This window comes from Brachycentrus maculatus, unplaced genomic scaffold (assembly GCF_059751285.1).
Source record: "Brachycentrus maculatus isolate JH-2025_06_01 unplaced genomic scaffold, ASM5975128v1 h1tg000974l, whole genome shotgun sequence".
NCBI lineage: Eukaryota > Metazoa > Arthropoda > Insecta > Trichoptera > Brachycentridae > Brachycentrus > Brachycentrus maculatus.
This window is the reverse complement of record NW_028281693.1, coordinates 34,508-60,760: the sequence shown is the minus strand read 5'-3', so window position 1 is coordinate 60,760 and position 26,253 is coordinate 34,508. Positions and strand designations below refer to the sequence as shown.

At 32.2% G+C, this 26,253-nt stretch overlaps 1 protein-coding gene across 1 annotated transcript in view; it reads right to left on the bottom strand.

Annotated features, from left to right (window-relative positions):
• LOC148299745 (uncharacterized) overlaps nucleotides 1-16,092 on the bottom strand; it is a 40,804-nt gene extending 24,712 nt beyond the window's left edge. The window contains exons 1-5 of the mRNA XM_088275746.1: nucleotides 16,047-16,092; nucleotides 15,099-15,252; nucleotides 7,007-7,149; nucleotides 5,361-5,635; nucleotides 4,321-4,397 (exon numbers count right to left, since the gene is read on the bottom strand). Of these exons, the coding sequence (XP_088131872.1) occupies nucleotides 4,321-4,397; nucleotides 5,361-5,635; nucleotides 7,007-7,149; nucleotides 15,099-15,252; nucleotides 16,047-16,092 (695 nt within the window). The remainder of the gene's footprint in view (nucleotides 1-4,320; nucleotides 4,398-5,360; nucleotides 5,636-7,006; nucleotides 7,150-15,098; nucleotides 15,253-16,046) is intronic.
• Between the last annotated feature and the right edge of the window lie 10,161 nt (nucleotides 16,093-26,253).

The window sequence follows — 26,253 nt, the reverse complement described above, 5'->3', positions numbered from 1 at the left end:
TTTATTTATTTTGCATAAAACACCAATTGAAATAAAGTGCGCTCACCAAGTTTCCCGTACCGAAAGCACATTTTTCAATACGTATTAATAAAACTATATAAAAGACTGAAAATAATCCAGAAATGGTCATATAAAATATATTAAATATACATAGATGTCGAATTTATTTAAAATATAAAAAAATTATTAAAATGAACTGTTTTAGGTTTCTTTCTTCTCAGCACATTTTAGACTTCTTCGTTATCGAGGTGGTGCGGCACACGCTTTGAAAGTCACTAGTCTAGACAAGAAATAAATACATAGTGTCCGAAAAAGTTTCATTATTTGTATAACGCCTTAGTCAATTTCATTATTATACTTGTCCTTTCTTACTTCAATGGAGTAACTCAGACATTCCTAAAATAAATAGAAATATCTCTCTGAAGTGTGCTACAATGGTCGTAATTTATGTTCGAAACAATTTATCGATTACCGCAACAGAGCAAGCAATTTCGAGAGCAGTACGCTCTACGCCGAATTCGATTACTCGAGACTTTTTTTTTTTCATTGGGATTATGTAAAGCCAAAAGCGTACACAAACAAGTCTGGATAGCTTACGTTAAACATTTGAGATTAAATGTGTCGCCTACTTTCGAAATCCGCCAGATCCATGTAAGTCGATTTTCCAAAAAATGCAAAATTCACCGGATAACATTTATATTTATAAGATTTGTCTATCTTTAGATAATACATTATGAAATAAAGAATTTAACATTTTATACGATTTTTTTATCAGTATTTAAAAAAATACACGAAACACAAACTGATCATGACGTCATCTTAATTTTTGACCTATCCCCGCTCTCTGATTGCCGATATGGGTCAGAAGGCAAGTTCCATGAATAAACCGGAATTTGAAATACAACGCTGTTTTTAATTATTTTTCAGGGTTTTCAAGTATTTAATTTTTTTAACCATAAAACCCACAATTGGCATTCCGATAAAGTATTTATTTTAAAATCTTATTAAATTGGATCTGGCAGATTTTAAAGGTAGGCGACAGAAATATATTCCATACATATAGCAAGACAACATTTAAAGGGTCAAATAATAAATTGTGGAAGGGGGTCGAAGTTGTTGACGCACTTTGAGGGGTTTCATAAACATCATAATGAAAAACCTTTCAAATTAAATTAATGTTTGGGGTTACCATTAACTTTTTCTTAGTCAACATTGATTTGGTATTAACTTTGTGGAAAACCATTATGATTTTAATATAAAAACTTCAATCAGATTACCTTTGAGTTTATTTGAAGTATATAATATATTTACATTTTAAATATTAAAATCAGACAGTTATTTTAAGGGGCTATTAAGTTGTATAGTTTATTTTGAAAAAAAATCTTGACAGTTTGTGACCAATAATGTTCGTGATAATCAAATTTTTGTTGTTGTTTGATACTGCCAAAACAAGGCGAAATAATTGTGACAAACTTAATTTTTCCTTTTGATGTTTAATAAAAAAATATCTAACTTAGTAGACCCTAAAAATCAGTGATTGATTGTAATATTTAATATATAAATTATGCAGTTCTAAAAAACAATAACATTTTTGATGTTTCCAAATCCTTGTTTATAAAACTGGATTAATTAGGAGTTTTTCTTATATTTTGATATCTTAGCATAGATGAAGAAGAATATGGAAATCTGGATATTTATCGGGCGTATGACCTGTCATTGGTTGCAAAGAACAAGACAAAAAAGGAGCATAGATGTCAATCATGGGTAGAATGGTGAATGTTACATGTCACTCACTCCTTTCAACAACGTCAAATATCAAAAATCGTTAATTTTCAGTTGTGCATGTTTTCAAAATGCCCATATATCTGAAAACTTGATTTTTCAGGAGATCGTTTTTAAAGTTTTAAATGTAATAAAATGTATTTAAAATAAATATCAAGCCACTTTTTGAACTTTTAACTACGCAACAGATCTTTTTAGGTAAAACCTGAATGTTTTTTCTCAGTTTTATAATATTTAGTTTATTAAAAAATAAATAAACAATACATTTTCTTAAAAATGCAAAAACAACACTTTACCCTATGGCGGGTAAATATTAAGTTAAAAATATGCCACTTTTGCTGGGATAAAGTACATTTTCTTGGCATTCCGAAAATATGCACAATTGAAAATTAACGATTTTTGAGATATGACGTTGTTGAAAGGAGTGAGTGATATGTTTTATTTTCATTTTTAAATTATATTACTTTACTTCTGACTCATCTGAATGTGTTTTCAGGAAGATAAAAATTTTTTAATTTAATTTCATGAAAAAAAGGTAAACCTTACGTTACGAAAACTCTAGTTACGGACAAAAATTCCAACTCTAAAAATCTCGATTTGCGAACAGAATTTCGGGTAATAAAGAGCCACCGTTATCTTAAGACAGATTCATAATGAGCAGCTAACGACAGTGAACATAGGCGCTTCAGAGATAAGGAAGGAGAGATCATGTCTGTAATACATCCGTCAATTGGACGTAAAACAACTTGATTCAGATATTGAAGTAGTCAAACTTTATTAACCTATTAAATGCGAGTGTATAACTCCCTCTATATCAGGGATGACGAACCTTTTTGAGCCTGAGTGCCAATTTGAATTATATTGTATTAATTCTAAATCTACAAAAGTTTCCGGAAAGATAAAGTTCCCGAAAAAATAGGTAAACCTCACGTTACGAACATTCTAGTTACAAATTTTTTTTTGTTCAATATGATAACATGTCACGTGCCTCATACTATCGAAATAAGAATGCATAAAATGTTAATGCAACTTTTTTTTTAAATATGAACAAATCATTAATGCATCGAAAAAAAGATGTACCTATTAATGGCAAAATAAAATAGGTAAATAAAAACTAGACTTAATAAAAAATGCAAAACACTTGAAACTAGTATTAAGATTTTTGTTGTTGGGTACTAGATGCAATTTTTCTAAAATCGGGTTCAAAGCTGTCAGATTTTAATATATTAAAATCAGTAGAACTTTCATCTCTAAGTCTAAACTTTTAATTGATTTTTTTGCGAAATCACTTTTATTTTATTCTCTTCATTCGCGTGCCATGCAAAATCGTCTCGCGTGCCAGAAGTTTGCATTTCCTGCTCTATATTATTATTATGTATTTGCGAGATTTCGTATTGCGAAGTAGTGGTTTCAAGCTTGCTTTATCTTGAGGATGTCGTAAATAATTTTATTATCTTTTGAAGCGAGTGCCTCGCGTATCTGCATATGTAAAATAAATTAATACTTATGTTTATATTATTATATAAATATGTACATATATAATTTGTATGTTTATCCTTGTAAAATGCATGATAATATTTCAACCCTTGGAAAAATATTTCTCTAAGTGTGTTTGTTATGTTTCAGAGAATACAGAACTTCCCCATACTAATGTGCAGTGTAAGAGGTCGTCAACCAAATGTGTCCAGATCCAAATACATATATATATTATTTGAATTCATATACAAAATCTATTTCTAATATAAAATTATATCATGCCTTCAACCTTTACCATAACATACATGTACTTATTATTATAATACAATACTTAAACACAGAGAGAATAAGAGAGAGTAACTAAAAAATTCAAAATAACTTGTGGATGAATTGAATGTGATGACTAAAAAGCTGCTTTCAACGTTTAAAAGCTATAGGAATGATGGAAAATGGGTTTTTTATGAACAAAATAAAAAAAAATATCACTAAGCATTGAGGGTAAAAAAACACTCTTTACCGATTTATTTTATTTGTTTAAAACAAGGTTTATTTAGAAGCAAAACACAAAAAAACGTAATTTCGATTCATAAAAAAAGTGCAAAGTGCATACACGAACTCAAGTAATAATAGAATGACGTCAAGGACGCGGTTTCAGCCAACTTATAAAAATATCCGCTATAACTGTGTACTTCAATTAAGTTATGAATTAGGGCCATAGGCTCATTGCATTAAAACACTCTCCTTAGTATCCATTGTTTGCTTTGTGGAATACCACTGTGTAATTCAATTGAGTATTTTTTATAAAAGTGGTATTAAACAAAGAAAAAAATGGATAATAAGGAGAGTGTTTTATTACCATACCACAAAGTTATCAATGCTTTAAATGTACAAAAAATCATACACAAACATAAATTAAACTTTCAATAAATTTTTACTAACACAGGTCGCTTAGTCGTATTTAAAACTATAAAAAAGCTGTTATCCATATTACCTACTTTTTTAACATCAATTTTCTTATGTCACAAAATATAATAAATAAAGAATAATTAATTGATTCCTTACCTCGCCTCGTTACTGTAAGTGAGATGGCCAAATGTTATAAGTCGTAGTGATTCTCCTTTTCTTCGTACCCAGGATACCTAGGGAAAGAAAACAAGTTTTAAAAAATATGCATGCTATTGTAGTGATTGTCCTGACGAAGAGACAGGTACGTCTCAAAGCCGGTAGACAAAAATCTTGGTGAGTGTTTATATAATATTACTAACATTTTTGTAAGAAAAAAATATAAAAACAACTAACTACTAATTAAATGCTTTTTACCGCAGAAGCTCTAAAGCTTATCAAGAAACAAATAAGGATCATAACCAGAATCGTATACCTAAAGGTGGAGACTGACCGGAGCATTTCGTCGCAACATAACGTCGTAACATCACTATGGATGGAGCGCTCGGCTCGCTGTACCGACTGCCTGAATGCTCGCATCGTTACGTGTTACGTTACGACGAAATGCTCCGGTCAGTCTCCACCTTAACACTGCATATTAAGGAAGCACATATCGAAACTTGGACTGTGTGATTCCCCAATCTGCAGATTTTGTATGGAAGGTGGAGAAGAACCCATCCACATTTTTATACATGTGACGCACTCGTTCGCAATCGTAGTCATATCCTTGGAGGGCCACTTCTGGTCTTCGATAAGTTAAAACTTTTAACACGTCAGGTTGTGATCCTGTGTTTAGTGTTGCGGACTCTTGAGTCAGAGTTTCTCGGTTCGAGCCCACTCTGCCACAATTTGATAAGTACCTATTTTCAATAATGAGCCGTTTAGGCTCACAGAAAAGTATAAAATTGAAGTATTTTTGTAAATGATAAAATCACAAAAACTTCTCTTTAAATAAAATACTACGACAGGTTGTGAGTTATGACACAGAGGGAGGTCACAATAGACTTTATATGGTCGCAGTAACACAAGGAATCCAAGATCCCTTGACCTCTTCTATATATATAGGTATATATATAAAAAAATACTTTAAATATTTTTTTTAAAAAAAGATAATTTTTTTAAACGAAATTTTCTTTTAAGAATGATCAAGCAAAATTTACCGTCTTGTCTTTAAGATCGTTAACCCTGCAATGCAGAAGCACATCCTGCCCCAACTGGGCCGTAACCGTGGTGGCGTTGCTGGGGTCCTGGAAGAACGGCAGCATCTCCTCCGTGCTGGTTGGGTAGTCCTCGTCCGGGGTGGCGCCTGGGGTCGGCTGGGTCCCCTTGGGCGGGTCCTGCGGCAGGTACCCCCTTGGTACGTGCAGCTGCACCTTGGAGGACAGCCACGGGGTCTGGCTGACCCCGAACTCTCCCGGGGGGGTTCGTTTCATCACTGAAACAATTTTAAAAAATCATCACGCTGATTTTCCATACGGGTAGGCAGAGATGAAGCGCTTGTGCACTACATGGAATTTTACCGTCCGGCACTTCAGTTGGCGTGATAAAACGATGATTGGCTTGGATTGACTTGTGTTTTTTGTCCATCTTTCCTCGGATCGGTGCTATCGATCACGCGTGAATACGTTGCGCGTAAACTCGATCACGGTAAACTGTCGCTTTTATTTTTCAAAACCGGACTGCCGGATGGTGAAATTCCGTGTAGTGCACAAGCGGCGTTTGGGCGCTTGTCCACTACCCAGAATTTTACATCAAAATACCATTTTTATAATTTTAATAAAAATTATAAAAATTATATTAAATCATGAGATTCAACTCTTGGTTAGTTGTATACGTAAAAACATAATTTTTTAAGCCTTTCACCATTCTGATGATATCAATAACGACGAGACTCGTCATTTGCCAAATAAAATAAAAGTGCTTAACGATTTAAGTGGTGTTTTTTTTCCAAAAATAAACAATGAATCATAGCAAGTAGCATAAATAAACAATGAATGATAGCAATAATAAACAATGAATCATAGCAAGTAGCATAAATAAACAATGAATGATAGCAATAATAAACAATGAATCATAGCAAGCGGCCTTGTGGCAGTATTGATAAATGAGGCCATGTAAAATTCAAAATTATTTATTATTATTATGATGAGGAAATTAGTTTCCACTTATTCTATACTTTTCTTTTTTAAGTTGAGTTGGTCAAATTTGATAAATATGTTTTGTATTTAACTTAGGATGGTAAAGATAAGGAAAACAAATGTGAAAAATATATCATAAATCGCTCACTCCTTTCAAGAACGTCACAAATCATAAATCAAAAATCGACATTTTTCAGTTGTGCATGTTTTCGGAATGCCCAGAAAATATACTATATTCCAGCAAAAGCGGCATATTTTTATCTCAATATTTACCCGCTACAGGGCAAAAACTGTTGTTTTTGCAATTTTGAAGGAAAGGTATGGTTTAATTATTTTTTTTAAATATACTAAATATTTTTCAAAAGGAGAAAAAAACATCCAGGTTTTACCTAAAAAGATCTGTTGCACGGTAAAAAGTTTAATAAGTGGCTTGATATTTATTTTAATACATTGTATTATATTTTTAAACTTTAAAAACGATCTCCTGAAAAATCAAGTTTTTTGATTTATGACGTTCTTGAAAGGAGTGAGCGAAATATCCAGACATTAAAAATAAATCTTACTTGTGCGGAAATTGAACCCGCGACGCCAATTTCACGATTGAACCTCTACAAGACTCTACGGCACCAGTCTCTTAATTAAAAATAAAGACAAATAAGTTCACTCACCGACTAAGGAGCAGGATGGCACGTGCAGCAACAGCAGCAACAACAGCAATACTCCCACCCCCCGCCAAGCCACGCCTCCCCACCACATGATACCCCGCATCACTCCTCCACTTCCTGGACCATCATCCCGCGTGGTGATCTCACTGAAACAATAAAAATGTCACATTGAAGAACTTTTTATTTCAGCAATATTAAAAAATTAGGTAACAAAAATATTTTTCATCTGTAATTGAAATGCGATGACTGAGTATTTTAAACTAATGTCTTTGCACTGTTCCGTGTCTGTCTGCTGTGCTGGTCAGGGTTTTGGAGGCGTTTGTGTATCGGCCAAAGTCGGTTCAGAATCGGATCTAGCTGACTAACTAAACGAACTAACAGTTAATCCTTTTCACTGCCTACACTGAGGCACTTCTAGAAAATTTGGTGGTGGAATTTGGTTTTACACGTGTAACATTCACCAATTCTACCCATTATTGACAACCATACTACTCAAATTCTTGGAAGCTCTATACATATGAACCAATTTTGAAACATTGTTCTTGGATTACTAGAACTTCACTAGAGACATCTATTGGTGAGATGGAAAGAAGCTTTTTATTAAGCAGAAACTCTAAATTATAAGCTTAAATGATAAAAATGAAAATGATATTTTCTGGCGTTTCTCATGTGTGTAATTATAATCCAAGATTCGGACCTCACATACTAATAAAAGAGCTCTGCTCAATAAAAAGCTTCTTTCCATCTCACCATAGACGTCTCTAGTGAAGTTCTAGTGATTCAAGAATAATGTTTCAAAATTGGTTCATATATATAGAACTTCCAAGAATTTGAGTAGTGTTGTTCTCAATAATGGGTAGAATTGGTGAATGTTACACGTGTGTAAAGTGATCAGTTTAACCAGCCTATGACGGTCGTCAGCCCGTAAATGCCCTGACTTCCATATTCTTCTTCATCTTTGATGAGATGTAAAAAAAATATGGCATCACATTTAAAAAATATATAATCACATCGCTGATTGTGATTTTATGCCATGGATACGTTTTTGTATTCATCTCTCCTGCCATTGGCTCCCTTGTATACTACATATGGCGTTATTTGGATAATTTATTACTTTTACAACGTGGATAATGGTTTCCCATTAAAAAAATCCTTCAATATTTTTTACTTCCTCTTTTTCCACATTTTTTAAAAGGTTTGATATTCCGGATTTATCTCGTTTTATTAACTGTAAAGCCTGTTTTTGTATTCATAAAGATTTTTAAAGAAATCACGTTAAAAATAATATTAGAATATTAATTAGGAAAAATGAGAGATAAGATGTTTTAATGATTTCATAAGGTTTTAATAAAAATAATAAAACCCTTATCTGCACCCCAATGGTGCATAGGGCACTGCTATAAACGCAGTGTTATCTCAATCGTTTACACATGAAGGAAAGGTAATCAGCCCTCCGTTTCAGGTACCAGTCCAGGGTAGTATTGAATAAATATTACAGTGAAAAAATCACTTATATTTATTTGACCTCCCCTGGGAATCGAACCTGGGACCTCCAGAACGGTAGCCGAGCATGCTGACCATTACACTACGGAGGCGGACCATTACACTTAGGTTTTAAGTATATGAATTTAATTTAATTCTAATAAAATATTCAAAATTTCGAAAATTGTAATAGAAATTCTTGAAATTCTATTATAATCTTCCATTCAATCAGCCTTATGTTTTCTATTGATTTTAAAATACATGGAAAATTATCTTCACCTTTTATTTGAATTTCGATATGTCTTAAGAAACAGTAGCTTTGCATTAAATTTTCGTTGCTGAACACATAAATTTAAAGTATCTTTCAAGAGGTAAATTATACTGCTACTGTGCAAGTTCGACATCTCCATATGATGTTAAAAATATATATTCTTAAAGCATAAAATTTAATAATGTAACAAGATGTGTTGCATATTTTTATACGTAGAAAATTCTTACAATATTATAATAAGACATAGATAAAAAACCCGAATAATAAGTTCTAACTAAATTCTGTCATATGTATAAGTTTGTGTGCAGAATATGTATGAAGATGATGTGCAAAAACAGATTGGTGTGGCGTTCTATCATCTCTGCCTCACCCTGCGGAAGGGTTTGAAAGTTAGTTTGTTAGTTAATTAGTTTTAGATATTGAATAATGTTTCAGGGAATGCTTTCGATAATTTGTTAGCATGTTGAATTATAAAATAAAAAGAATGTAAAAAAAAAACAAGTTTCTTACGGCGAAAAATGATTTTTTGCGAGGTATTTCTACGTCAGTCAGTCACTCTTTCAGCAAATGTAAAAGCGTGTTTCAAAGAGAAAAATCGATATCCCAATTAGTTTTTATGTCGCTTGGATCTTCATTCATTTTCCTCTCCAATATTCCGCTTCAATATACGGGTAAGAGAGAAATAAAGAAACGAAAACAGCTTCACAGTTTGTGTCAAAGAGAACGCTTAAAATAGAATGTATGTACACAAATGTATACTATGACATTTTATTCAGATTTCCTATAAGTGTTCCTTAGCGCTTTTAATAATGATAGTGACGAATTTAAGGCATATTATTTTTTGACATCTCTTCAAAGATGAAGAAGAATATGGAAGTCTGGACATTTACGGGGCTGACGACCGTCATAGGCTGGTTTAAGTGATCACTTTACACACGTGTAACGTTCATCAATTCAACCCATTATTGACAACCACACTATTAAAATTCTTGAAAGTTTTATACTTATGAACTAATTTCAAAACTTCTTCGTCTTTGATGATATGTCAAAAAATAATATGAAAATAACTCCTGTAATGGGAGATAATACAGACTTTGTGAACAAGTATTTGGACACACTCAAAATGCAATTTTGCAAATATAAGGCATGTTTAAATATTATTATATTAGTATAATAGTATTTTTCAATATTTTTATCAAGATTTATATGTAATGGGCATTAATTTTTTTTTATTACTTTTTAAATTTCTTTAGGGAGTTTACTATGTCCTGTCATTCTCCGGTCCACGTGGGAGGTGGAAGACCAGCTATCTCTCAGTCGTTTAGGTGGTCTTCCTGAGTGTCTGATCCCGCTTATGCTGCTGTCCGCTGCTATCCTCACCACTCGATCCGAACTCGCTCTTCTCACATGATTTCTCCAGAAACGTCTTCATTCTCTTCCCCATCACACAACATCTTCGAGATCGCTTTTTTTTTTCCTTTTTTTTTAAAGAAAGAAATTCGTGTTTATACTAATAAATAAAAAAATGGTATTTAAGTGTTTTATTTCATATCTAATTAATATTATGTAATTTCATTTATTGATTCGGCAGTCACTTTGTGGTAAAATCTATCCATTTTTTATTAATGTTTTACTTAGTAAATACCACTATTTCTTTAAATCTACTGTGACACGTGTTTCGATGCATACCGCATCATTTTCAAACACCGTGTTTGAAAATGATGGGGAATGCATCGAAACACGTGTCACAGTGGATTTTAAGAAATAGTGGTATTTACTAAGTAAAACATTAATTAAAAATAATATTATGTATGTGAGTTATTTGATACGTATGTATATTATGATATAATTTCATTTGATTGTATGGTTATTGGTTGAGTGCCGATTTGGCAAATGGATATCTCTATTCCAAATAATAATGAAATCGAATTGTTTCTTTGTCAATAAGTTCCCTTATGTTTATACAGAATAATAAGGTTCGAAGTGCGTGACTTTTCTCGGATACTATCCTCTCCAATTTGCTGGAAAGATGAAGGGGATGATGCTGGAGATGGGGGAGGGGGGGAGCTTTCACTGCTATGCGTAATAAAACGTTTATTTAGTAAAGAGATCTGTTTATTTCAGATTCAAATGTGTATGTTGACACAGTGGGAATAAGCCTCCGACTAATGATATTTTGTGTTTATTTTGTAGTTTTAAGACTAATTTTATAATTATCCCTTAATTATTCTCGGTATTATTTTTAGTTGCTATTTAATTGATCCTTGGGTTTTATGTATAAGTTTTTATCAGGAGGTTACATATCAGTTAATCGTTTACTATCCAATTATGGTTTTATTATTTCCTTCTTAGGGTAGGCCTTATGGTCTACTTTCATGAGGGATTAGCCTCCTGCGATGTCGATTTCTAGCTGCCAATTTCACTATTTTACTTATACTCGTATATATATATATATATATATATATATATATATATATATATATATATATATATATATATATATATATATATATATATATATATATATATATATATATATATATATATATATATATATATATATATATATATATATAAAACACGTATGTATAATAATTGTATGTTTACTTACAAAGGACTGTTAGCGTAATATCTTACAAAATCGTTTTTGTTCTTAATATTTGACGTTTGAATTGTGAAGATCTCATTTCCATTTTTCCTGATCCAATCTTTCCTACCTGCATAATTCATAAATTTGTTTTCTGTTTCTAACTCATTCCTTCAACATGTCCAAACCATCAGAACACGTCTTTCTATGTACATACAATGTTATGAATAAGCCTGTATAGTGATACGTACGTACGTTTATAGGCAATTTCATAAAAATTATGTTATGTTAAGTACATTTAAATTATATGATGACAAGTATATCACTTCTGCACTCCTTGTGCCAGTCTAAGCTAAAACTAAGTAGTTAGAGTGAATATCACTTACATTTATTTTGATAACCCTGGGAATCAAGCCCAGGGTTTCTAACACGATAGCCAAATGCACACACTACTTCACTTTTTAAAAGAGGAATTACCTGCGAAGCCTCTGCATTTAGAGGCTTGTCGGTAGGTAGAAAAGTAAGGATAGGGAAGGTTAATGTAAAAAATACATCACAAATACCCAGACCTTTTAAAATTAAATCATTCTTAAATCTATTTTGCACTTGGCGGAAATCGAACCCGCGACCCTAGTTTTGCAGTCAAGCGTCTATCCAATTACACCACGATGCATGTCCTCGGAAGCGAACACAGAGAATTTATATTTAAAAAGGCTTTTATTGTGGCCTTAACTTTGATAATAATAAATTAAATATCTCAAAATATTCCATTTACTTTTGATGCATAGTACCTTATTAAGATAACATGATATTTATGCCTTACACTGTATGTATAATGCATAATTTTAGGTATAAATAGGTATAAGTGACAAATAAACAGGCACTATTTGGATCTCGTGTGATATTACTAATACCCACTCGCGTTATGTATTTCCTGAACTAAGCACTAGAGCTTTTAATGATGGCTAATTCTCCTTTGGCTGAAACTGTCACGAAACCTTTTTAGTGAAAGGACTTCTGATAAGATGGATAGTATTTACATCAAATATGTCCTGATCATTCTATACAGCAAATATAAACAATAAACGTTAACCTTCCCTTTCCGGTGTTGTTCATCTAGTACACATTGCTTCTAATAACCATAATATCTCTATTAATATAATTAATACAAGGCTAAGATTTTAGGTATTCCTCCATAACATATTTACGCATTGATTTAAAAAATAACATTAATAATAATCAGAATTTATCGGGTACATCAGAAGTATTATCTATATAAACAGCGCGTGAAGAGTGTGTGGGAACCGCGACACTATGTTCGCATCTCAATCTTGCATATATGCACTGTGTAAGCGTGAGGGCTCAAAGCTCAATGTTCTCTAGGTAGCGGTCAGTTGCTCTTCAGCTCCCGACAAAAGCGAACCTACGCTTGTTTCGTGAGAGTTGTCAGATTGTATTTTAATGTTTTCAACAATTAAATCAAAATTTTATATTTTTTACATCATTTATAATTAATTAAGGGGATTAGCTATGAATGTCCGTATTTTTCCCATTTAAAATCGATAATTTTTTATTGTGTAGTGACTACCCAACACCGGGACGCGCGTTTTATTTTTACCATATCGCTCACTCCTTTCAAGAACGTCATAAATCAAAAATCTTCAATATTCAGTTGTGCATGTTTTCGGAATGGCCAGAAAATATACTTTATCCCAGCAAAAGAGACATATTTTTAACTTAATATTATTTACCCGCTACACGGCAGAAAATGTTCTTTTGCATTTCTAAGAAAAGGTATGGTTTGATTATTTTTTTTAAATACATATACTTCCTAAATATTTTTCAAATTGAGAAAAAACCTTCAGGTTTTACCTAAAAAGATCTGTTGCACAGTAAAAAGTTCAATAAGTGGCTTGATATTTATTTTTAATACATTGTGTTATATTTTTAAATTTTAAAAACGTTCTGCTGAAAAATCAAGTTTTTTGATTTATGACGTTCTTGAAAGGAGTGAGCGATATGTGAAAACAAATCTGACAATTTTTTTAATACTCGAGGAAGGTTTTGCCAATATTTCAATGTATTAGTATATTTATGTTAAAAAAAAAACTATTTGTCTTTTGTCTTATTGCAAAGTGCTAGTCAATTATAGTAAAACATCCCTTGTTTTATTGGAATCGTGGACTCGACTGATATTCCATAAATCAATTTATCGAAGTTACCATTCACGAGACAAACAGCCCTCATCCACCCCCCAAAGCCACCCTTCGTAGTTTATTGAAATGTATTTTCCCGTAGGATACAATATTTCTTTACAATTTAAAGTGGTGACCTAAATCTTCATCTAGGATCAATTGTAGGGCTTATAAGTGCCCGGAAAGTATTACAAGATATTGAAAATAACCTGGGTACTCGAAGATACCAGTGATAAACCGTGTTTTTTAGATGAAAGATTGAAATTATATTAATTCTACAGATGATTTTTTTAATAAAAAGGAAAAAAAAGGAAATTTCTTCAGGAAGAAGCTGGTGAAGAGCTCCAAACTCATCATGAAACTTCATGTGGAGCACAGATGGATCCTAGACATGTGGTAGTACTGGAGTTCAATGTTGAGATTATCAAAGAGCTGATCTAGCCCGCCTCCGTGGTGTAATGGTTAGCGTGTTTAGCTACCGTGCTGGAGGTCCCAGGTTCGATTCCCAGGGGGGTGAAAATAAATATTAGTGATTCTCTTACTCTAATCTTTATTCAATACTATTTCCAGCGATTTCCAGGGGGGGACCAAATAAATATAAGTGATTCTCTCACTCTAATGTTTATTCAATTTAACCCTAGACTGGTCCCTGAAGCGCAAGAATGATCACTTTGCCTTCATGTAAGTAACGATCAAGACAACACTGCGTCAATACGATGCAGTGCCCTATGCACCATTGGGTACGGATAAGGGTTAGAAGAAGAAAATTTTCTCACACCAAACCGATTTTAACAGAGAAATTCATATATTTTGTATATTAAAAGCAATATTAACATTGTGGTATGGTAATATAATACTCATATCATTCATATCATTCATCGTTCACTTTGTGTAATACCACTTTTATAAACACTTATTCGTGACCTCCGATTTTGATATAATCATTCCAGCATCAGATCATTACAATAAAATTATTACAAAGGGGGAAAGAAAACAACGATTCCTTTGTCTTCTTTCTCTCTTTCAAATTTTTTTGTCAACTTCAACTTCGAGACCCATATCCGCATACCAATGGTGCATAGGGTTCTGCATCATATAAACGCAGTGTTATCTTGATCGTTATCACATGAAGGAAAGGTGATTAGCCCTCCGCTTCAGGTACCAGTCCAGGGTAATATTAAACAAATATTACAGTGAAAAAAATCACTTAAATATTTATTTGACCCCCCCGGGAATCGAACTGGGGAACTCCAGAACGGTAGCCGAACGTGCTGACCATTACTCTATTGAGGCGGAATTTTTTGTACAAATATATTTTCGTCAAACCGCAATAAAAATATGGCACAATAATTTGATTACATGTTTTTTTTGTTTTTCTAACATTATTTTAAATTAATGTAATTGAAAGTGTTGATTAGAATCGCCTTGGAAGCTCGATTGTCGTTCGCGACCTTCGTTATGTTATTCCCATGTTACGCGTACAGAGCCTCAACCTTCACCCAAACAGAATAGCTTTTTACATCCTGCTGTGAGGAATTAATCAAACAGCGTTAATCTTACCCCGTCACGATAAATCTCCTTGCGGCCGCAAGCGGCGGCGCGACGCGGTAGCGCTGCGCCGCGACGCCGAGACGGCGCGAGGCGTCGCGCACGTGATGCGCAAAGCGAGCAGTGCAGCTAGCGAGGCTTATCTCCAAATTAGTCGCCACAAAATCTGAGTTTAGGTAATGAGAAAAATGTTTGTTTACAAGATTAAAGCACTTTAAAGCTTTCAAATTTATGCTATTAACCTCACCTCTACATGGCTTGAATTTGTGCTGCCCACGACGCGTTTTTTGTATGTTAAAAACACAAATAACGCAAATTTTCCTTGAACAAAATTTATGAAATGGATCGAGGAAAACTTGCCATGATCAAGTATTTCAAATATTTGAAAGAAGTCGAACAGTCGGTGTGAATTTTATTTTTATTTTTATTATTTATTTTATTTCTTTAGTAAGCGTATATTACAACTAATACAAACTTTTATTTACACTTAATTTACATCATATTATGTGGAAGAATTAAAAATTGTTTGACTTTTTATGCTCTCTGTCTAGCCCTGCTGCGAAGTGGTGTAAAGGTTAGTTAGTTTTAGTTGGTTAGAAAATTTAATTCGTAGAATAACAATTTATATTAAAAATATCCCATTTTTTATCATACACATAATGACAAATTAAAATTTACATACATAAAACGTTTAAGTGTAAGGGCCCCTCCAACATATTTTTTGTAGTCATTTGGATTAGCTCTGGTTTGGGTAACCTTGTAAGACCATAACGAGTCATAAAAAAGTTGGTGTAGAAATATTTTTAATGAAAAATTTATTTCAGGAAACTAGTTTTTGGCATTAATGTCGCCGCATTATTGCTTAAAACTTAATTTAATAAATCAATGACTTTAATTGAATTCCACTTATCTGCCTTAGATGTGGGTGAAGGTACTTTGAACAAATAAAATATTAAATACTTCCTTCAACTCCGACAATCTCAGGATAAGCAAGCATATCAACCATTTTGTTTTATTTATTCAAATTTAACATTTTTTATTCAAAATAAATTATCGTCCACAAACGATGAAGAAAGGATTTTTTTTATTCTTTCTTGAAACAGTTAACGCGTGCCTTGGAATGCGTTGAAATGCGCTCCCTCAGACAGATGTGTGGAATATCATTGTATGACAGAATTAACAACAAAATATTATTAGAAATGAATGTAAGGGCGTTTGTGCACTACACGGAATTATACGGAATTTTACCGACCGGCACGTCAGTTAGCGTTTTAAAACGATGATTGGCTTGGATTGGCTTGTGCTTTGGTCCATCTTTCTTGAGATCGGTGCTCTTGATCGTTGCGTGAACACGTTGCATGTAAATTCGATCACGATAAACTGTAGTAGTCGCTTTTATTTTTCAAAACCGGACTGCCGGATGGTAAAATTCCATGTGGTGCACAAACGCCCTCAGCCTGAACAACGGATAATTGAAAAGGTTATATGAGTTTTTTAAGGTGGTATGGATATGTAGAGCGAACGGATAGCGAGAGAATAACTAAGACAGTATATCTGGCCAATGTGAGCGGGAGAACAGAACGAGGACGTCCGAAAAAGACTTGGCACGATTAGAAATAATATCAGAACCTAAAATCTGGTGGTGTCAAAAGTCTGCGTTTTCAGAGGGCATGTATGACTAGATGCACGGATGTGAAGGAAGCGAGGAGTGTATGCCAGGACAGATGAGTGGGGTGTTCCATCCTCTTTGCCTACCCCTGTGGGGAAATGGCGTGATGATAGTAGTAGTAGTAACATATTCATCTATGTTGAAATGTCAAATGTGTTATTTAGAAAGCGGCATCTTCCAGTTAATCCCAAAGTATCTGTCAACACACGATCAACCGCAAAACCATATATACGCGTGGCGTTCTTGATACGACAAGAAATTGATAGCAGTTTGTTCGAGCCATATGGCCTCCTATTGTTACACTAGGGTTTGTGAAATATTATATTAAAAGCACTTGGCGCAGTCATTATTATTTGTATTCCCGCTTTATCACATTTCCCTGAAATTTGCTTTTGTCCTTAAGAGGTCGCGGTTGGATCCCCTTCCATCTTTCCGCCCCCACCCCTAGCATATCGCCCCCTCGACGAACTTTTCATCTTAAGGCCATTCGGGAAGGGTCGTAAATAACGCTCACTTTTTGCGCAGATTAAAAACACTACGATGTTTCACATGTGATACAGGCTGACTTTCGATCGTACCTGCGCGACACTATGTATAAATTATGCAAAGTGGAAGCCTTTATGCGTGTAACTTTGTTGAAACAACTACCCGTTAGCTGAGTGGATCGAGCTTGTATGGGTAAATTAGCTATTGATGTTAGCTATTGTCAAAATTGGATCATATATGAAACACGACTAAAAATAATGCAGATAATACGTGTAAATTGAACGAAATATTACCAAAGTTTTTAAATGAGACGAATGTTGAATGTTGTATTCGTATATACAAATATGATGAAGAAAATCCATATTTTTTTTAAACATTAATTGATAGAACCTCATTTTATAAAATAATAATATATCTGAATAGTGTTTTATTTATACATATTATTTTTTGACATCTCATCAAAGATGAAGAAGAATACGAAGAACTTCCAAGAATTTAAGTGGTGTGGTTGTCAATAATGGGTAGAATTGGTGAATGTTACACCCGTGTAAAGCGATAACTTAAACCAGCCTATAACGGTCGTCAGCCCCGTATGCCGTAATGCCCAGACATCCATATTCTTCTGCATCTTTGATGAGATGTCAAAAAATAATATGAGATGAAAATTTATAAAGAATTTTTTCTTGAATGTTTTTCGCAGATACTTATTTACACATTTTATAAATCTTTAGAAGTCTGATTATTTACAGGCTTGCGACTTTTTATCGGCTGTTTAAGTGATCACCTAACACACGTGTAACATTCACCATTCTACCTATGATTGACAACCACACTACTCAAGTTTTGCATATATGATCCAAGTTATGAAAAAATCTGTAGTATCATAAATTCATTATCGTGCCAAAACACACGATATGAATTTTGGCATGTTTCATAAATTTGAAAAAATAAGCATACATGGAAATATCAACCAAACTATGAATATCTTATTTTTTGACATCTCATCAAAGATGAAGAAGAATATAAAAGTTTGGGCATTTACGTAGCTGACGACCGTCATAGGCTGGTTTAACTGGTCACTTTACACACGTGTAATATTCACGAATTCTACCCATTATTGACAACCACACTACTCAAATTCTTGGAAGTTCTATATATATGAACCAATTTAGAAACCTTGTTCTTGAATCACTAGAACTTCACTAGAAACATCTATTGATGAGATGTAAAGAAGCTTTTTACTAAGCAGAAACTCTTATATTAGTATGTGAGGTCCGAATCCTGGGTTATAATCACACACATCTCAAAATTTTGTAAATGAATATCTTCATTAATTGAACAAAAGCCGCTTTTCATATCATGTATTTTATGGAAACAATCCACCCTATTATTTAATACTTGACTCTTACCACAGAATGCAAAAACCCTTCTCAGAGTCAAAACTTGTAGCAAATTTAAAAAAAAATAAAAAAAAAATCTACAAGGGTTCCTTCGACTTTGATATTAATTTATAGAAGTTTTAGTTATGATAATACCTCATAAAACCACGATGTTTTAGCAGACACTTTGTGGTTTGCCATTTTAATCATCATAATTGGAGTCTAATGTTAGAAGTATTAATGTATATTAACATCAAATATTCATTTTCATTATATATTAACCAGTAGATGACTAATGAAGATTAGGTCTAAATATAAATTTTCGTGTTTTGATCATTTTTATCATAACAATTACGCTACACATATCGCTCACTATTTTCAAAAACGTCATAAATCATAAATCGTCAATTTTCAGTTATGTATGTTTTCAGAATGCCCAGAAAATGTACTATATCCCAGCAAAAAAGGCATATTTTTAACTAAATATTTACTCGTTACAGGGGAGAAAGTGTTGTTTTTGCATTTCGAAGAAAAGGTTTGTTTAATTATTTTGTTAAATATACTAAATATTTTTCAAATTGAGAAAAAGCCTTCAGGTTTTACCAAATAAGATATGTTGCACAGTAAAAAGTTCAGTAAGTGGCTTGATATTTATTTTCAATACATTTTATTATATTTTTAAACTTTAAAAACGTTCTCCTGAAAAATCAAGTATTTTGATTTATGACGTTCTTGAAAGGAGTGAGCGATATGTGAAAATATATGTTTTTATCATATATGTATGTATATATAACATTTTGAGTGTGTACAAATACTTGTTCACAAATTTGGATTATCTCCAATTATATGTAGAAGTTTTTTTTCATATAATTTTTTGACATCTAAAAAGTGATCTTACACCAGCCTATGACGGTCGTCAGCCCCGTAGATGATTCGACTTTTATATTCTTCTTCATCTTTGTTGAGATGTCAAAAAATAAATTGGAAATATGACCTCAGTAAAAGTGCCTTACTTTTCGATATATTTATAAATTTCTCGAACACTTATGCCTTAGATTTTTGACAGCCACTTCAAATTTTCATATTTTAGGATTATAATTTATGTTTTACAAAACTGAATAACTATTTTGTTGATCACAGTCCAAATTATTACCAATACTGGCTTGCTTTGGCGGAAAAAATATTTTTAAATAAATCTTTAGGCAACATTGACTCTTCACCCTGAAAAAAAATATGACGCTAACCAGGCAATCTATACCTTTAATAAAAAAATGTTTTAATATAAGGTTGAGACATCTATAAAAATATAAATCTAAGAAAAAAAATCATGCCCGCACTCAAAGCTAACTGGATATAATATAACGAGCTGTTTTAGAAGAAGTTAGGGAATTGACTCCTGCGTAAGACGACGATCAATCAAACAAGTGACTAGGGCTTGAAGCTTCGGAAGGGATGGCAATATGGCGAGCTTTCTATCCCTACACATGCCTGTATACAGCCTTATTCCCCCAGAGTCCTTTCAACCCTCCAAGAGACCTTACCAGGAAGATAGATGTATGGCATCCTGTATTTTATTATTTACAAAGTCATAAAGGCGCGCGGAGGTTTAATAGAAACACCATCTATCATAAAATTTAAAGCGTGTCGATACTGGAAGGGACCGTTTATTGGATTATTATAAGCTCTTAAAATTATTCCAAGAATACGCTATAAATCTTCAAATTTCTCGTCGAGTAGATCATGGCTTTTAGGGTAAATACACAATGTAATATTTAGAGGTTTCTAATACCCATGACGTTAAATCAATTCCAGTCAAAGAGTTATTTCATTGAGACAAAATGGTTTATTTAAGAAAGATTAACAGAAAACTGATTAATTTGAAATAATAACATGTGTAGGATAAAAATAAGTAGAAGAAACCTATCTAAAGTAGGTGTTGTTGACTGTAAGAATTATGGATATGTTGGTGACACAGTGGTGGCAACAACGTAGCCGTTATCGTGTGAATACCCGAGTTGTCTGGCAAGGGCATTATAGATTTGTCTCTGCCTAGTAATATTCATTTGTAATAACCTAAGGAATGCGATAAACTGACGAATGTCGACGAATTTAAAGTCAAGGTTTTTGAAATAGATTAATGTAGATCTGGGTGAGAAATATTGATAAAGGGGAAATTTTGGAGCAGGTAGATGATTTCCTTGATTTTTGTGAAGGGTTGATAAAAATATTACTAACTTATTACTTAAAAAAAAAAGTTAAAAATATAAAAAGGAGAATCGATGCTGGAGTAAGTGGCGCACGGAAATATATAGGAGTGAATAGTGAAGGAGAAAATGATTGGTATAGATTAAATATAATTGAAAAGCCATCACTCAGATAACTGTCCAGCAAATTGATTGACGATAGATGTCTTAATGGGAAAATAAGTAAACAATGCAAGGTTGAAATAAGCATTATCAATAAAAAAATTAAAGTAATATTATTTTTAAGTGCCTTCCGTATATGAAAAATCTCCACGTTATTTTCTTTTTTTTTTACATCTCAACATAGATGAAGACGAACATGGAAGTCTGGGCATTTATGGGGCTTACAACCGTCCAAGGTTGGTTAAAGTAATCAATTTACACACATGTAACATTCACCAATTCTACCCATGATTGACAATCACACTTCTCAACTTCTTAGAAGTTTTATATATGTATATGATCCAATTTCAAAACATTGTGCTTAAATCACTTCAATTTGTGTTTTGAATATTGAAAGCATTAACTTTGTGGATCATATTGATATATTATTTCGAGAAATACAAATACTTTGTGTTCTGATCCACTCACATTTTTATTAACCAACTAGTTTCGGCAACAACCTGTTGCCCTCTTCATTGTTTATTTATTACTAGTAATAAATAAACCCTGTAGAGGGCAACAGGTTGTTGCCGAAACTAGTTGATTAGTAAAAATGTGAGTGGATCAGAACACAAAGTATTTTTATTTCTCGAAATAATATATCACTACAATTTCTCTAGAAACATCTATTGGTGAAATGAAAGAAGCTTTTTATTGAGCAGAAACTCTTTCGTTATTACCAAGTTATTACGTTTTTACCGTTTACTGTTTGTATTTTTTTAGTTTAGTTTAAAGAACGGACATTACATTGTATTTTTATCATTAAAATCACATTCGCGATGCCATGGAAAGAGGAATATCGTAGACTCAAAGTACTATAATAATATTGTTAGACCTAAAAAACTTTGTTCGCGTGTGAAAGGACACTTCTTGACCTACAAAAACCTTTGATGGCAATAGTACTTCGTACTACCAACGGCGGAACGCCTTTCCTACTGAAACCTTTTTACAAAGGGCAAAATGGTTTTTCCAACCGGAACTTAAAAAACCTTAGAGTAGAGCGAAGGTCTTTGTTCATATTTTTTTTACCTTTAAATCAAGTTTAAGTGTGTTATTTAAAAACAAGCTTTTTTACTGGTTTTAAATCTAAATAAATATCGGATTTTAAACATTTATTTATTCATATCATATGTATATATATATATTTATATATATATATATATATATATATATATATATATATATATATATATATATATATATATATATATATATATATATATATATATATTGTATATTTATATATATATATAAATATAAATATATATACATATATATATATTTATATATATATATATATATATATATATATATATATATATATATATATATATATATAAATATATATATATATATATATATATATATATATATATATATATATATATATATATATATATATATATATATATATATATATATATATATATATATATATATATATATATATATTTATATATATATTTATAGATATATATTTATATAAATATATAAATATATATATATATATATATATATATATATATATATATATATATATATATATATATATATATATATATATATATATATATATATGTATATATATATATATATATATATATATATATATATATATATATATATATATATATATATATATATATATATATATATATATATATATATATATATATATATATATATATTTATATATATTTATATATAATTTTATTTGACCAGCAACCGGGTTTCGTCATAATCGACATCATCACCACTCTGATGATGTCAGTTACGACGAAACTCAGTTGCTGGTCGAATGAAATTTATGTTGAAAAAAATATGTGGTTGTTATTTTATTTTATAAAATGCAGTTCCACCAAGAAATGTCAGTAAAGAACTTAAATTTTATAAAATAACTCCTAAGCAGAGATAATCTCGATTTATGAACAAGTATTTGGACATACTAAAAAATAAATAATATATATGTGGAAAAAGTATAAAGTTGTAAGCAGGTAGGCGGTCCGTGATGAAAATGTCATATAAACCATGAGCTTTTGACTCAAAGTTTGCGATATATCACAGGATCAGTACCAAACGTTCCTACCAAATGGTTTAATATCATCTTATAGCAAAGTTACAAACCCTAAAAGACTTTTGAATGCCGGCCCATTCGCGGAGAGTAATTTATTTTTTTAATTATAAACTTGTATTCAACTATCTAATTCCTATTCAGTAGGGTCCCCGAGGGCGGTACGTGATGCGGCTTTCAAGCGTTCGGTCGATTCGGAAAAGTTTATAAGCAGACTGGTGTTTTTATGTTTTGAGACTTGCTATTTGAGTTGAATTCTCGGGAGATCCGTTCTAATTACTGGGATGCTCTTGTAGTGCTAGCGAATGGTAAACGACAAGTTGTTACGGAAACCGAATGAAGTCACCAACACACAAACTGTGTATAAAATCAGTGGTGATATTGTCCAATGCTGGAACGGCGGAACATTTTAGCTGAACGGAAATCGTTTGGCTACTAGCTCCGCGAATATACAGGGTGTGTAATAACTCCGAGCGGGAAATATTTGTTTTCAAGATACAAATAAAAAAAAATATCAGGCGAATGTGGTAAGTAATAGAAGTAGAGGAAGACTGAGGAAAACTTTACATGATCAGGTGCTTCAAGTACTTGTCAAGTGGTCAGGTTGAATAGACTGAATACCGTCAAAATGCAATCGCTCAGACGAATGTGTGGCTGTAAGATATTTTATAGATGTTTGAATGTTTAAATGAGATAAGGATGTTAGGCTGAGATTAGCACTATCAATAAAATTAAAAAATAGGTGTGAAAGGATGGTTTGCGCATGTGGAACGAATGAGTGAGGAAAGAGCGGTTAAACAAGTTGATGAGGCAAATGTAGTTAGAAATAGAAGCAGAGGAAAATTTGCAATGATTAAGCATGTCAAATACTTTAAAATTGTCGATATCAGGATTTTGAATAATCGATGTGTATGATGATGAGATGGATAAATGTGGAAGAGACGAAGATTTTTTGCAAAGACAGATTTATGTGGCGTTCTTTTTTTCTGCCTACCCCTGCGGGAAAGCGAAATGATGGTTAAATTGTTTTTTTTTTTTAAATGTTTTTTAATTTATTCATGTATTTTGGAAAGGAATTGTGAGTTGAAAAATACATACAAATTTCGAAATTCCATATGGTCCGTGTGGTTGTCAACTATGTCAACAATGAATAGAATGATAAATCTTACACGCGTATAAAGTGATCACTTAAACTAGATTAAAAAAGGTCTTGTTAATTAACAGATTTCTATATTCTTTTTCATCTATGTTGAGATATCAATACATAAATAACTTCTAAGTTAGCCCAAACCAAAATTTTTTAACGGTTTAGACACACTAAAAAATTTGAATTTTGTTTTTTTTTTGGTATTCTGTTGTTTTATAAAAAATGAAAAAATGCCTTATTTTTCATGACATCGTGTAGAAATAACGTACTGGCGTAATGTGTATAATGATATCCGCGACTTTTGGCTGACTGAATATTCTCGTGTTCTGGTTAACTTCCGCGTCCATATACTGTGGTAGGCAGTTAGCTGCTATTCGGTTCGACAAATTTCCGCTACATTTGTTACAATATACACACACTTTCTTTATTCACACAATATGTACCGCCAGAAAAAAAGGTAAAATCTCGAAATTATTTTCCAAAAATACAAATTTAGACGAATGTAGGTGTATATGTACCTTTGTATATACATATCGTAGTCACACAGGAGAAAGTGACTATTTGATATCTTACTAGCTTAATATTGCCTTGAAAAAATCCCAAATTATTTTAAACTTTAAAAAAGTATAATAGTTGACTTGTTAAAAATGACTAACTGCATTAGTGTTTATTTTCTTGCCAAGTAAAAATGACTTAAATCTCCCTCCTGAACATTTTACGTTTTGGTAGTTGGTCACTTTCTCCTGGACGACTACGATATATATGTGAATAATAATTTTAATTTTATTTTGATATCGTTTCCTTTTAAATTCTTCTTCTTCTTCTTCATCTTCTTGGTGTAGGCCTTATGGCCTGTTCTTAAGATGGATAAGCCTCCTGCGATGTCGATTCCCAGCTATCAATCTATCTCTTTGGAGGTGTAGTATTGATAAATACATTTCTAATAAGTTTTATAAAAGCAAAAATAAATACATATTTTTAAAACAACATTTTGAGTGTGTCTAAATACAAATCTGTTTAATCTCGTATTAGGAGTTATTGGTTGCATATTTTTTCGCTATCTCAACATAGATGAAGAAGAATATGGAATCTGAAAGTCTGGGCATTTACAGGGCTTACGGCCGTCATAGGCTGGTTTAAGAAGTTTCGAAAATTTGAGTAGTGTGGTTGTCAATCATAAGTAGAATTGGTAAATGTTACACGTGTGAACATTACACTTAACTATCACTTAACCAAGCGTAAGACGGTCGTAAGCCCTGTAAATGCCCAGACTTTCATAGTCTTCTTTATCTATGATGAGATGTATAAAATATGTTTATAATGTAAAAAGTCATTCATATTATAATCTACTATATTTTTTGACATCTCAACATAGTTTATGGGGCTTGTTTAATAGTCCCCGTCACATAGGCTGGTTGGTTGGTTGTTAAAGTGATCACTTTACACACGTCTAACATTCACCAATTCTAACCATTCATAACATCAAACATTTATGAGGGTTTTTATATAAAAATTATTCCGTCCATAAGAATTGACAAAAGCTCGAAAAAATCTTTGGATGGAATTTCTCAATTCTCCTCTGATTTTTTTTCAAATCTTCGTACTTCTATTTGTTTATCACGGATCAATGAAGTTGCGAATATCCATTCCCAAATTCTCGCACAAAATACGCCCTTAAAAATAAAAATATGAAAAAATTGTTGCAAAAGTTTTGCTTGCGAAGAAATTCTTACCAACTTTTACCATCTTGGAGATTACATGGAAGGTTCGAGAGACATCAAACGTAATTTTACATGAAATATTTCTAACCTTTTTGCAGAAATCAGTACTAAGCAGCTTTTACGGTACTTAAATTATGCAGACTAACTCAACAGTAAGTAATTTACAAAAAATATTTGTCGAGTACAAATATATATTATGTACGTACTCGTATATCAATAATTCCCTCACAGTTCTCGGCGTAGCTAGGGAATTGAAACGGAGTAAAACGTCTTTCAAAGGAAGGCTTTT